Genomic DNA, 12,877 nt, shown 5'->3' with positions numbered 1-12,877 from the left:
ATGGTAGGAGTAAAACTCGACGGTATACCCCTACCATTCACGACATTGACAGGCTGATAGGTTGCTATTCTGTTCCAAGGAAGCTCAATTATGCGCTAAGATGGCTTCTCTTCACGTGAAGCATCTGAAGATCTGTGTTTCTCACCACGAGTCTTGTGATGTGATGATTTCATCTTCTCCTGGCATCTCTACTTAGCTACTGGCTACAGGGCATCCTCGCGCGACTCATGAGTGCTTATGATGCCGGTCTTAGCCAGAGGTCAATTCGTGCTTGTGCTATCTCCATTTGAATCACGGTAGCGATTCATCTCAATCCGCACGTGTTTAGCGATTTCATTTGAAGATGATACTCTCACGAGTTGGAGAAGTAAAGTGTCTCTGACAACAAGCGCTTTCGTCAATGTGGCAGATGTCGTTTTGAAATTGCAGATAATAATACACCTTTCATTGCGAATCGCTGAGGTTCAGAACCTGATCGAGCGTTGTAGCATAGTGTGCCGCGACTGGCCATGGACCCAGATGTCGTAGCGTAGCGGAAACACCAAATGCAAGCATGCCACATCGCGTGGGCGTAGCATCGTCTTTGAGAACCTCCAGGTCACTTTCGGTCAAAAAGTCTGCTTGACGGAGCGTTTCGATGCCTGGGTAGTGCTCTGTCGTCATGGTAGGTAATTCATCGCCTGTTGCGTTGGGTTGCGCCAAGGAGGAATATACTGCTAAGATGAGTCCCGCGTGCCAGAGAGATCTTGCTACATGTGCTGCGGGCACATCGGAGATGCGGAAATCGTCGGTCAGTCTGCAGAGAAATATTGCATGTGCCATGCATTGCTTGGCGCGAGGCGTGAGCATCCAAGCACGCAGCTGTTGGGTCTCGGCATTGGGGATGGTGGATCCATCTCTTCCACATGCTTTCTCTACGAGATTCACATCGCATAGAAGAAGCAGAAAGGTGCAATGCCATAAGCTGAGCATGGTCAAGCGTTGCACTCTATCCGCTCGAAATGACTCGGCGGACTCTAGAAACCATGCGTGGAGTGCCGTTTGATACTCGTCGATATATTGATCACTCATATTGGAAAAGGGAAAGCAGCGAGCATGGCTGATCTCGCCAATAAAGCACTCTAGCATGGCGCAGTTCGAAAAGTTTGAACGGAATGGAGGCGAGTTGGTGGGAATTGCATGCTGCAGGTTGACCCATTCGTCAGCTGTCCTGGCCAGGTACAGACTGTCATGAGCAGCAACTGGAATGTCCATTGTTTGCGTGCGGTGGAARGCAGGTTGTTGAGTTATCGCAGCAACTTCGCCGTTGTGAATATAGAGGGCGTTGAGGAGTCGAATGATGGTTTGGGCTATGACCCAGTCGTCCCAATCCTTTGCTAGAACGGAGCTTGGTGCTGGTTCAGGTGAAGGCTGAGAGGCTGAGAGGTAAGTGTGACTCTTGCGTGCGGCGATGAACAAGGTGCTGTGGAAGGCTTGTGCAGTCATCAGATGCTCAGGCTTGCCGGACATGAGCGCAAAGGTTTGTCCAATGGCTGCTGCCTGCAAAGCAGCGAGCACATGCTTATCCAAGGCTCTGTCTGGCGAGTAGGCTACCAGTATAGCTTTTTGTACCCCTTCGAACAGCCTTTCCGCGTAGAAGATGGCTTGCTCTGATCCGTTGGCTAGGGCTCCGAGTGAACAGATGGAGAGCAACAGTAGCGGATTTGTCCGAGCAGGCTGGAATGTTGGGAGATGGATAATTGGAATGGCGGGCCAGAGACGAGTAGTGAAAGTGTGAATGCAGCGATTTAGAAACCGTGCGCTGGGTAGGGCTGTGTTTTGTAAGGGCTGTCTGAGTACTAAACTGCTTGCAAGCGCATCTCGTGATATCTCTCCTTCGGCCGTGGGCATTGGCGTGTGAGACTGTGAAGGTCCGGCAGACCAGCTTGGTTGAATTCTGGGGTGCGCCATGTGCGTGAACCATTGTGGGCTTGCCTGTTGCCGTGGGAGGCTATTTGGTGGTCCTGAATGTGCTTGAAATGGTGKCACCTCGAGCTCGCCAGATGAGCGCAGCATTGGTAGCCATGGTGTACTGAGATCGGCCGTGTTGGGATCAAACGAACATAGATCATCAACGGAGAAGTTTGGATCCAGATTCAGTGCATCGTCCCAATGCCAACTCATATCATTTGCGAAATATCTCGAGGGACTAGAGGGACTTTGGGCAGCTCGGATATCATTTTCTTCTTGAAAAAGATGGCTCAAATGGGTTGTTTGCTCCACAGAAGTCGACGGATGCACTGCATCGAGCACGCCTGTATCGGCTGTCGCTGGGGTCYCTGTATGGACACTGTTTTCATCTTCGTCTGGATGGCAGATGCGAATGTGACGCCGTAATGCATCCCGCCGCGAGAATTTGGACGAACATCGAGTACAATTGAACGGTCTTTCGCGTGTATGTGTCCGTACGTGACGATCGTAGTGTTCCTTCTTGGTGTATGATGTCCCACAATACTCGCAAATACGACAACTCTTCGGCATCATGTTCCGGTGTAGGCTGGCCGGCTGGTGTGGAGAGTGGATGGAAGGAACATGGATTGTGTGGGGCAGGGAAGAGGGGCGGGGAGGGGCAAGGGGTGAAGATTAGTAAGGTAACTGCTGTTGAATAATACACCTAGCTAGCGTACCCTTCGCAGCAGTTAGGTAGGTACTAGGTACAGTTATTAACGGTCAAAAGTCAGTTTGACAGTTTCTCCTCTCTACTAAGCTCTACACTATTCACATCATACGACATGTTCCGCACTACCATCTAGGTGAAAAGCCTAAGGCCTAGATTTTGGACAACGATGTAGAGGCGTCGCCACCAGACCATACTAATCCATTGGTTTATCAGTCAGATTCAATCCTGCGGGGAGCATGCATGGCGACGTACGTGTTGGGATTAACTCACTTTTCAAAGCGAATGGTGTTGCGAAGGACGCCTAGGGACTCAATCTCGACCTCTACGACATCTCCATCCTGTAAGAAGGTCTTTGGACTTCGGAATGCACCAACTCCAGCGGGTGTGCCTGTCATGATTGCAGTACCGGCTGGGATCGTGGTGCCTGTGGTGGACGGTCAGTAGAGCTTCTCATACTTTTATGACAGATCTTAGATATGCACTGACCTCGACTCATATGGGCCAGGATCTGGGCTGGGGTGAAAATCATGTCCTTGGCAAGCTCGACGTCCTGAACAACTTGTCCATTGACTCGGGTGGACAGTCGTTGTCCAGATGAAGTTGCATTGTACTTTTCCGTACTGACAAGTAGTGGTCCAATGGGAGCAAACTTATCGAACGCCTTTGCGTAGAAGAATTGTCCTCCCGAATTGTTGGGAAGCTGGAAGAACCGACAAGACAAGTCGTTACCGACCGTGTAGCCAAGAATGTAGGAGTCCGCTTCGCTGGCTTGTATATTTTTGGCATCTTTGGATGTAACAAACACTAGCTCGCCTTCATAGTCGGGGAGGCTGAGCGCAAGGTACTCATCAAGAGCAATATCCTCTCCTGGATCTGCCAGAGATGTTGCGGGCTTGGTCCAGAGTGGTGGGTATTTGGTCACAGTGAGCTGTTACATGGGTGAATGAGTACGTTGGAAGAAGATCTCTTATTACCACGCACATGAACTCACCTTGGCTTCTGCTGCGTGAGATCTGTAATTGAGACCTACACAATAGATTGGGACTGTTGTGGAAGGTAGCGGTGCAAGAAGCTGCATGTTGATCGTGAGCCGGCATGTTTTCGAAGAACAAGGCAACCTTTCAAATTCAAACCTTTTCGACGGTACGTTTCGATCCGCCGGTCTTGGATCTCAAGTTATCGATGGAAGCATATCCATCGACAGCGGTCCCAATGAGCTGTGCACCAGACATTCCATCCTTCTGACATGTGGTGGGGGCAAAGTATGCCTTCTGATCTTCCTTTGCTACAAACTTGAAGAGAGCGTCGAATTCTGACATGACTGTGAACTGCTGAAGACAAACGGATTGGGGAGTCCGAAATCCAAGACTATCTCAACAGCGGTCCAAAGGCTGGGGCCTTGCCCCACTGTGGGACCGCTTCCTACCAGGCACCATACGTCTCACTGCCGGGGTGGTCGCGCTACACGGGTCTCCATCGAGCTCGCTTGTCGTATTCGCTTTGAAGAAGGCAGTTAGACTCGGTTGGTACTTTCTGTTCTTAACGACCTCGGAGTTCAAGACCTGTTGCAATTTCCGCTTTAGCTGCAAAGAGCTCATAGGTAGTGATTCTCCCGCCTTTGACCTAACTTCCCTAAAGCTTGCTGTTTGGCTGCAACGGACAATCATCTCGCATATCATTAGGTCATTATTGAAACCATACAATTTGTATCTTTGCTTACTCGCTAGATCTCAAGTGCAAGATTATATAAGCAATCACATGCAAATTGGAGATGAATACACGCTAAAGTGGGGTCGCTGCGATGAGGGGCTGACGWCCCACACAACAAGCATAAGTGCGGGCTCTACTAGCTTGCCATGAAAGACGTTCCAAACCTCTCGCTACGCAACACACTTCACATCAGGCATGGGATTGAACGAGCTCGCCTTGTCTTTTGTTCTCAACGTCATCAGCAAGCTTCCACGCAACATTCGAGAGAGCATTGTGCCCGACATGCTCATCCCACCGATCGCCAACAACCCAAATAAGGTGCAACTCGCGAGTCTGGGCCATGTTTACTTCGAACATCCCGATTTAGAACAGTTCGATGCCTTTGCGGTCGACTTCGGATTTGCGGTCGTGAAGAAGGAGAAGGGAAAGTCGTTCTATCGCGGGTACGGCAAGGACCCCTTCATCTATGTAGCATCGCAGTCTGCCGACGACGCGCCACACTTCAAGGGTCCCGCCTTTGTTGCGAAATCACAGGAGGAGTTCGACAAAGCCAAGGCCCTTCCTGGTGCACAACTTGGTTCACTGGAAGACGCTCCTGGAGGTGGTCAGATCGTCACCTTTGCACGTGCGGAAGACACCTTCTTCCATGTTATCTTCGGGCAGAAGCAACGAGAGATCGATCTCTCTTCAACTCCAAGTGCGACACACGAGGAAGTGGGGCCATGGAACACACCTTTCGAAAAGCCGCGGAAAGGTATGCAAAAGCTTGTGCTGGAGCTTGAGAAAACGCGACAGGAGTAACTGATGTCACGAATAGGTACTTTTAAGCGGTTCCATGAAGGCCCAGCTCTCATCCACAAGTTGGGACACTTTGGCTACGTCCATCGTCAATTCGACGAGGAGTTGAAATGGTACACAGACAACTTCAACTTCGTTCCTTCGGATATTCTGCATCACTGGGACTTCTCAAACATCGATGTCATGACATTCATGCACCTTGATCTGGGCAAAGACTACTCCGACCACCACGTCTTCTTCATGCAGCGTTCGCCGCCTGAGGTTACCAAGACGTATCTACACCATTCGTCTTATGAGGTTGAGGATCTCGACACCCAACTAATTGGGCACCACTGGTTAGCGAAGAAGGGGTGGAAGAGTGTTTGGGGTGTTGGTCGCCATGTACTTGGCAGCCAGATCTTTGATTACTGGCAGGATCCTAGTGGTTTCAAAATCGAGCACTACGCAGATGGAGATCTCGTCAATGTCGACACCGAGACGAAGAGAGATGTTGTCGGTCCATTATCAGTCTGGGGACCTGAATTGCCGAAGGACTTTGGTGAGGACGGAACGTTGTTGTTGGTGTAATTAGATCATGATCGCACAAGTATGTAGCATCCAATGACTTCAGTACCGGCACATGATCATCAAACCCCTCCTTGATGGCTGTTCGACCGGGCGATCTACTACTCGAGCTGTCCCACATTTCGAACAAGATGGGGCAGTGTGGGGTGAAACCTAGCAGCCCCATTCATAGAGCAACTTATACGTGTCGGTACCTGGTCGTACCTTACTGTCGCAGTTTCAATCAGTTCAAGATGGAGCAGGCACGTGTCGTCGTAGTCGGCGCTGGGCCCGCTGGTCTCGTCGCTGGACTCTCTTTGGAACAGCAAGGTATCGCGGTCAGTTCATTCATCTTTGGTCGTTTTGTCTAAGATTACTACATATACTGATGATGTTTACAATAGAGCATCATCCTCGAAAGGGAGCCAGGCATTGTCGAAGATCCTCGCGGGGTCTATCTTGCTGCTGATGCTGTCCGCATCTTGTATGCCCTCGGACTGGGGCCTGATATGCCAAAGATCGGCCATGGCATGTTCATCAACTCAATCTAAATTGCGACATCCCTGATTGGAATCCCAGATCTACACGCGGTACACTTCCATACCTCAAGTCTTGTCAATCAACCTTTTCATAGCCTTGATGTCCACAAAGACAGTCTACAACAGACGGTCCCGACTGGAATACTGCAGATTCAACCAGAGTTAGGTGAGTCGATCGATCCGCTTGTCGACTTTGTTAGATCGATCACGTCTTTTTAAAAGCCACTGGTTGACCTCTAGTCCAGAAAAGGCACTTCGTACAAGGATAGAAGCTAGCAAGCTCTGCGATTTGCGCACAGGATGTGAGGTGGAGAGCCTTCGACAGGATGGTGATGGTGCTATCATAGAGTACAAGGATTCTAACGGTTCGAAGAACACATTACAGACAGAATGGCTGATCGGAGCCGACGGTAAGAGAGGAGTGGTCCGTAAAACATTCCTGGAGAAGGTGGCAGACATACGACAAGTGCACTCGAGCTATCGTTACGAAGGAACATGGATAGCGGCGAACCTCAAATTATCGCTGCCCACACCCGAGACTCATCCCGATTTCCCAGCTTGGAAGCTTGGTATGAGCCCTCAGGAGGTGTATGATCTTTTCTGGCCCAAGGGCTGGCATTTCTGCAGCCCACCCGGAAAGCCCACAGCTACTGGTCGATTCGGGCCTCATGAGCAGCGATACTGGCGTCATRAGCTCAGACAAGACGATTGGGATCCAAATACCATGAACGCGGAGGAATTGCTATGGGAGCATCTCACTCCAATGATAACCAGGACGGAAGACAGCAGTGGTAGGCCATTTGATCGACCCACCGTCTTTCCACGAGACTGCATCGAGATTCTCCGGTGCAGGCCTTTCACATTCACCCACAAGATTGTCAATCGATGGTATCACCGCAAGACCGTCCTCATCGGGGATGCTGCTCATGTCTTCCCGCCATTCGGCGGACAGGGTATCGCTAGTGGTATAAGGGACGCACATCAGCTGGCTTGGCGCATCGCTCTCATTGAGAACGCATCATCATCAAATGCCACACAACTGTCGTCGGATGCCATTCTCGAAGCCTGGTCGAAAGAACGTACGCAGAGTGTCGCAGATGCAGCCTATCTCACCAAGATGAATGGTACCTTGTGCAACAACGCAAGTCCAATGCTGTTCACTGTTATACACTTCATTCAATGGGTGGTCAAGCTCCTATTCCCATCCGCCGAGGACTACGACCCGCAGGCACTTGGCGAGCGGAATGGCATGCGCAATCTAGCTGGAGGTTTCTTCCTATCCAAACATGGTGGCGGGCTAAGGATACCGCAAGTGTTTGTCGACACCATTATGAAGGGCACGGTAAAGTCTGACGAGTTCTTCGTCTCCGCTCCATCACCCATGCAGATCTTGGTCCTTGTCAGAGGTGATGGAAAGCCACAATCCGGACGTCATGCAATTCGCACTTTGCTCGACAAGCACCAAGTACCTCATGGCGTGATTTCCCCAGATGCCACGTCTACACTCAGCTTGGCTCCGTGCAGTCCAGAGAGTGTTGGATCATTCGCTGAACGTAGCGTTCGGAAAGCTTCCTTGACCCCCTTGAGGCGTCTGAATAAACGACAAGCAAGACCAGGATATAGCGTCGATGTCTTCGATACCCGGCTGGGGAAGAGCACGCAGTATGTGATCCTTCGGCCGGACTTTTACATCTTTGCTACAGCCCGGGATGAGAGGGAATTGGGAGTTTGCTTGCAAGGTCTAAAGGGAATGCTCGAAGTGTCGTAGCCAGTGTGTCCTGTATAGAACATAATAGCAAGCATTTTTGAAGATATCCAGATCTTGACCTATGTCTCTGACATGTTCCTCTTAATTGGGTAAGTTTGGTACCCACCTGCGGCTCGTCAGATGTGTCTTCGTTACGGCATCAGGAGTTTGGTACCGGACATCCGCTGAGTAATAGCGGTACGTCGTTACACCTGTGACGCTGTGGCGGCGTGAAGATCTGTGGGAAACACATTGTGTGGGGCGATTTCAAGCTGTGTGGGGCATTCTCCTGTCACTGCCGTGCCTTGGCTGTCCTTTATGGGAGACATCGTATAGCAATGGCTCTATTCACGCCTCCAGTTCCTGCCACCTCAAGTCATTGGCGGTCATATTCAGTTACATGTTCCAGGCTACCTTACGAACATGTCGTCGCTATCTTCACTGAGCTCCTCACCCTTGTTGCTCTTGGCACTGGGATCATTGCTTCTGTTCTGGATTGGAGTTCGTGTTCAGAGATTATACCGTCATGATCTTCGCAATATACCCGGTCCTTTCCTGGCGAAGATCTCGGGATTGTATCGCTTGTCCATGGTTGGAGGAGGCAAAGGTCCAGCCGAATATCGCAAGCTACATCAACAGTACGGACCCATTGTCCGTGTAGGTCCCAATCATGTCGCGGTCTCAGATCCTGCAGCTATTCCTGTCATCTATGGACTTGGAAGCAAATATATGAAAGTCAGTATCGTTTCTTTCAGATGCAGTGTCCATATCTTTATATAACTGACAGGGATGTTCTAGACGGAATTCTACAAGACCATGGTGCCGTCCTATGATGGTGTTGCTATCGACAGCATGTTCACTGCGAGAGATCCAGCAATCCACAAAGCTCTCAAGACACCGGTAGCCTCGTTGTTTGCCATGTCCAACATGCACAACTACGAGCCGTACGTGGACGAGTGTACCCAGCTATTCGTTGACGCCATGCGAGATTTGGAAGGCCAAACGGTCGATCTGGCAATCTGGCTGCAATGGTATGCATTCGACGTTATTGCCGGATTGACGTTCCAGCGAAGATTCGGGTTCCTGGAGCAGAGAAAGGATGTGAACAATATGATCAAGCAGCTTGATGAAGGGCTCGATGCCGTCAAGGTTCTGGGTCAGTATCCTGTGCTAGATACCCCAATCAAGGCGGTACTGCGGCAGTTACAGCCTTTGCTCGGGGGTTACGATCCCTTGATCAAGTTTGTGGACGTGAGTTACTGTTTGAGGTTCCCTAGTACACGTTGATCGTTTGACCTCTAACTATCTCCAGATTTGTAAAGATGAGATCACCCGCTACGACGACTCTGCCAAGGGTACGAAGCGGACAGATTTTCTGTCACAGCTTCGCCAAAGGGAGGCCAAGCTAGTATCAGCCAATCCAAAAGGTGATGTCCGTGGTGAGATTCTCAACCACCTGAGCAACAATCTGTGAGTGTGACGACGAGTAACTAGAGGCTATAGCTACTGACCTGCTCTTGTAGGCTTGCTGGTAGCGACACTACCGCAATATCACTACGGTCATGCTTCTATTATTTGATCAAGACCCCACGTGTGCTGGAGAAGCTGAGACAGCTGTTAGACCAGCAAGAGCGCGATGGAAGAATCTCTAGTCCAATCACGCTAGAAGAGTCTCTCCAGATGCCCTACCTGTGAGTGAAGTGAAGACTTTTGCTCGCTCTCTTTCCTGAGATACTGACGAAACACCATTCAGACAGGCTATCATGAAAGAGGCAACACGTCTGCACCCTGGCGTTGGTTTCCCCTTGGAACGATCCGTCCCGTCTGAGGGCGCAACACTATGCGGTTTCCCATTAGTCGCAGGTACTAACGTCTCGATGATGGCACCTGTGGTACAGGTCGATCCGGATGTCTTCGGTGAGGATTCTCAGGAGTTCCGGCCAGAACGATGGCTGGATTCTGATCCGGAGCAATTGAAGCTTATGGAAAGATCTATGTTGGTGGTGAGTCACAAACTGCCGTCACATGCTCGATTTGTCCGAGAAAGAGAGACTGATCAATGAGATTTACCTAGTTTGGCCATGGTGCTCGTACATGCATTGGGAAGAACATTTCCATCATGGAGATGGGCAAGTTCATCCCTCAAATCCTACAAACCTTCGATCTGGAATGGGCATCGAAGAATCCAGAGTGGAACACGAATGCGGCTTGGTTTTGGAAGCAGACTGATATGCAGGTGAAGTTCAAGGCTCGTCGCAGGTCGTAAATGGACTAGAGTCGCGTTACACGTCGTGCATGGGAGTATGGTCCCTACAGGCTGCAATCCCTCCCTAGTGATATATTGCTTCAAAGTACCTCACCGCCAAGCATAGGCGAAATGTCTGTCAGGTGTCAAGGCCTGCCTCACTTCTTGGGGGTAGCATAGTAGTTCCCTGAACCCCGTCTGATCGGCGGTGTTTGTACATCCGATAGTTAGGCCGGATGAAATTTGAACTAGGCACTAGGCAGGCAGCTTTTTAAGACGTTCATTCCATCACGTCTTGACGAAATATCAGCCCTTAGCTTTGTTAAGAATATGTTAAGCAATGCTTGCTTTTTGTTGCCTTCCTTAGGAACTTGTTCTTCAGATTGAGTCGAGGTACAACCAATTCGACTTCCAAGCAGCCTACCCGCGAGCATTCGGGTTGAAGTTTCGGTCCACAATGAAAGTGGCCACCAGAGGGTACATGTCGGCCGCCGCTACAGGAGGTAACGGAATTGCTTCTGGGTACCACCCATAACCTCCCTCCTCACACACCTTGCTCTCGTCACCTTCCTCCCACTCGCCTGTCTCCTCCAAATCTTTGGAATAGACTTTGTGGTACGGTTGTTTGTCCGGCATCGCCATCTGGATAGAGAGAGAGACGTTGGGACCGTTTGTTGTGATCTCGAAGCGGATCCAATATTCATAGACGTACCCCCGACTTTTTACAAATTTGGCCTGGAAACCCAACGCCTTGAATTTCGGTAAAGGTGCCTTGAGGGTTGGTCCCCACTGATGTATATCGTCTCTCAACTTCTGGGTCGCCGGTTGGAGAATCGGGCTGTCATTGGGTTTCTCATGCTGTGTCCAATAGATGACGAAGTCCTCAAGTGCCGTTTCATGTACTCCGGTGTAGTAAAGATGCCACATCTCTGTCGTGTGAGCTTGCCCGAGAGTGTTTGTTGAGCCGTGACCTGAGATCGATCTCCAGCGATACTCCAACATGTCACGAACACCATCGATACCTTTGGTGAACATTTCATCCACCCTCCTTCTTGTYTCCCCGCCTCGTGGACATGGAGTGGTGGCATCGCGGTGATTGACATTGTCGGGGTCGAACACCTGGAGTTCCCCAATGCCAAAGTAATTCCTTGTTGTGCAAGCACTGGTGTCTATGTCATGGAATCTCAGCAGAGCTCCGAGGCAAACGTGCTGCGAATCTTCCACCGCCGGATCCGTACCGMCGAGAATGAAGTGATATCGAGATTGATAGTGGTTGCGCACAATGGTCTCAACATATGGTGAGTTGAACGTGCCGCCCTCCGCGATTATCATCGTCGTGGTTGGAGCAATCTGTGCATCGATGCATCTGATGATATCACGCACCACATCCCCGAAGAATTGCTCCATCAGTGCGGGTGGGATTGTCAAATGCCAGAACTTGGTATTGTCCGGTGACCATATGCGAACTTCACTTTGTCGTTGCAAGGTGAACTGCATTTTGACACATTCGAACTCCTCGTTAGCTTGGACCAAAGCTTCATCTGTGTCGGAATGAAGTGAGTCACACCATTCTCCCAACGACTGATGACTTCCAGTATCGTGTGCGGTATGTTCGAGCCACATCAGGAAAGCCTCGTTGACGTGTTGTGACCCGCAGAGTGCTCCTTCTGCTTCGCCCATGGCCTTCAATGGCATCTACGCGGATATGTCAACAGAAGTCGATATTGACGATCTGGGCACATGGGATTGTGCTGATGAGGTAGGTCAACTTACCTGTGCTCCCGTCGATTTCCCGGTAAGCTTCTCATATGACACAAAATCTCCGGTGCCACCTCCCACATCGGCTAGAATAACCACACTACCGACGTGCAGTAGCGATGCCTCGTACACTCTTCGCAGTATATACGCCACTGCACACTGTGGTTCGTATACGAGTGTGGTGCTCACGATCTTGGTTTCTTTCGCCACTCGTCTTGCTGCTTCGGTCATCCAGTATGTTGCTGGGGCTATCCACATTTGTGGCACGCTGATGAAAAGTCTGACTTCCATCTCATCGATATCCTTCTTTCCGTTAGTTTTGCTGCAGATTTGAATGGTAGGGGACAACTTACACCAACTTGTCCAAGACCGAACCTAATGTCGTTCTTCATGTTAGTTTTGATCAACTTGATGATGGCAAGCAGGTGCTCGGTGATGAGGTCTTGAAGAGTCTTTCCGTAGTGTTCCAGTTGTTTGTGGACACGGCGCACAAGCGGCGAGTCCTTGAAGGCAGGATAGAGGCATAATTTTCCAGAACTTGATGACGTTTCTTTTGGGGATGTGCTTCCTGTCTATAGCCAACCTGATATCATGTCCCCATATGAATTCTTTGTTATCATCCCATGCGACTTCCCGCGGCGCAGTATCCTTGCCACGGAGGAATCTGATCCCTCCTGGAGGATTGGCGTCCATCTGTTGTGGAGTCTCGTCCTCGGGGTACGTGCGGACCGCCGCAGCAAGGTTGCTGGTTCCATAGTTAATTGAGATATCAAGCGCCCTCTTCTGCTGGTGTGAACTATGCTCCGGGTCGAACTGCATGGTGATAGTTGGTGTGATTGTATGAAGAAAAGGTTGGGCTACCTCAAAAGTGATGTGCC

At 50.3% G+C, this 12,877-nt stretch overlaps 6 protein-coding genes; 3 read left to right on the top strand and 3 right to left on the bottom strand.

Moving 5' to 3' along the window:
• Positions 1-444: 444 nt before the first annotated feature.
• On the bottom strand, positions 445-2,523 carry RCC_06114 (uncharacterized protein; the record flags this gene model as incomplete). The annotated part of the gene is made up of 1 exon (XM_023771377.1): positions 445-2,523. One exon carries the CDS (start codon positions 2,521-2,523, stop codon positions 445-447), a length of 2,079 nt encoding a protein of 692 aa, XP_023627145.1.
• Positions 2,524-2,788: 265 nt separating this feature from the next.
• On the bottom strand, positions 2,789-3,978 carry RCC_06113 (related to bifunctional 4-hydroxyphenylacetate degradation enzyme; the record flags this gene model as incomplete). XM_023771376.1 has 5 exons in its annotated part: positions 2,789-2,852; positions 2,930-3,083; positions 3,146-3,587; positions 3,651-3,731; positions 3,793-3,978. The coding sequence occupies 5 exons, from the start codon at positions 3,976-3,978 to the stop codon at positions 2,789-2,791; spliced, it is 927 nt and encodes a 308-aa protein (XP_023627144.1).
• A 586-nt stretch (positions 3,979-4,564) lies between these two features.
• On the top strand, positions 4,565-5,734 carry RCC_06112 (related to 2,3-dihydroxybiphenyl-1,2-dioxygenase; the record flags this gene model as incomplete). XM_023771375.1 has 2 exons in its annotated part: positions 4,565-5,123; positions 5,187-5,734. 2 exons carry the CDS (start codon positions 4,565-4,567, stop codon positions 5,732-5,734), a joined length of 1,107 nt encoding a protein of 368 aa, XP_023627143.1.
• A 230-nt stretch (positions 5,735-5,964) lies between these two features.
• Positions 5,965-8,017, top strand: RCC_06111 (related to monooxygenase; the record flags this gene model as incomplete). XM_023771374.1 has 6 exons in its annotated part: positions 5,965-6,048; positions 6,115-6,242; positions 6,345-6,415; positions 6,549-6,935; positions 6,986-7,040; positions 7,102-8,017. 6 exons carry the CDS (start codon positions 5,965-5,967, stop codon positions 8,015-8,017), a joined length of 1,641 nt encoding a protein of 546 aa, XP_023627142.1.
• Positions 8,018-8,419: 402 nt separating this feature from the next.
• On the top strand, positions 8,420-10,262 carry RCC_06110 (related to pisatin demethylase cytochrome P450; the record flags this gene model as incomplete). XM_023771373.1 has 6 exons in its annotated part: positions 8,420-8,731; positions 8,795-9,247; positions 9,309-9,466; positions 9,520-9,687; positions 9,750-9,999; positions 10,071-10,262. The coding sequence occupies 6 exons, from the start codon at positions 8,420-8,422 to the stop codon at positions 10,260-10,262; spliced, it is 1,533 nt and encodes a 510-aa protein (XP_023627141.1).
• A 399-nt stretch (positions 10,263-10,661) lies between these two features.
• Positions 10,662-12,391, bottom strand: RCC_06109 (uncharacterized protein; the record flags this gene model as incomplete). XM_023771372.1 has 3 exons in its annotated part: positions 10,662-11,936; positions 12,015-12,302; positions 12,353-12,391. 3 exons carry the CDS (start codon positions 12,389-12,391, stop codon positions 10,662-10,664), a joined length of 1,602 nt encoding a protein of 533 aa, XP_023627140.1.
• Positions 12,392-12,877: the final 486 nt, after the last annotated feature.

This window comes from Ramularia collo-cygni, assembly GCF_900074925.1.
Source record: "Ramularia collo-cygni strain URUG2 genome assembly, contig: RCC_scaffold09, whole genome shotgun sequence".
NCBI lineage: Eukaryota > Fungi > Ascomycota > Dothideomycetes > Mycosphaerellales > Mycosphaerellaceae > Ramularia > Ramularia collo-cygni.
Note: the sequence above shows the minus strand (reverse complement) of the source record. Positions and strands in the feature narration are given on the sequence as shown.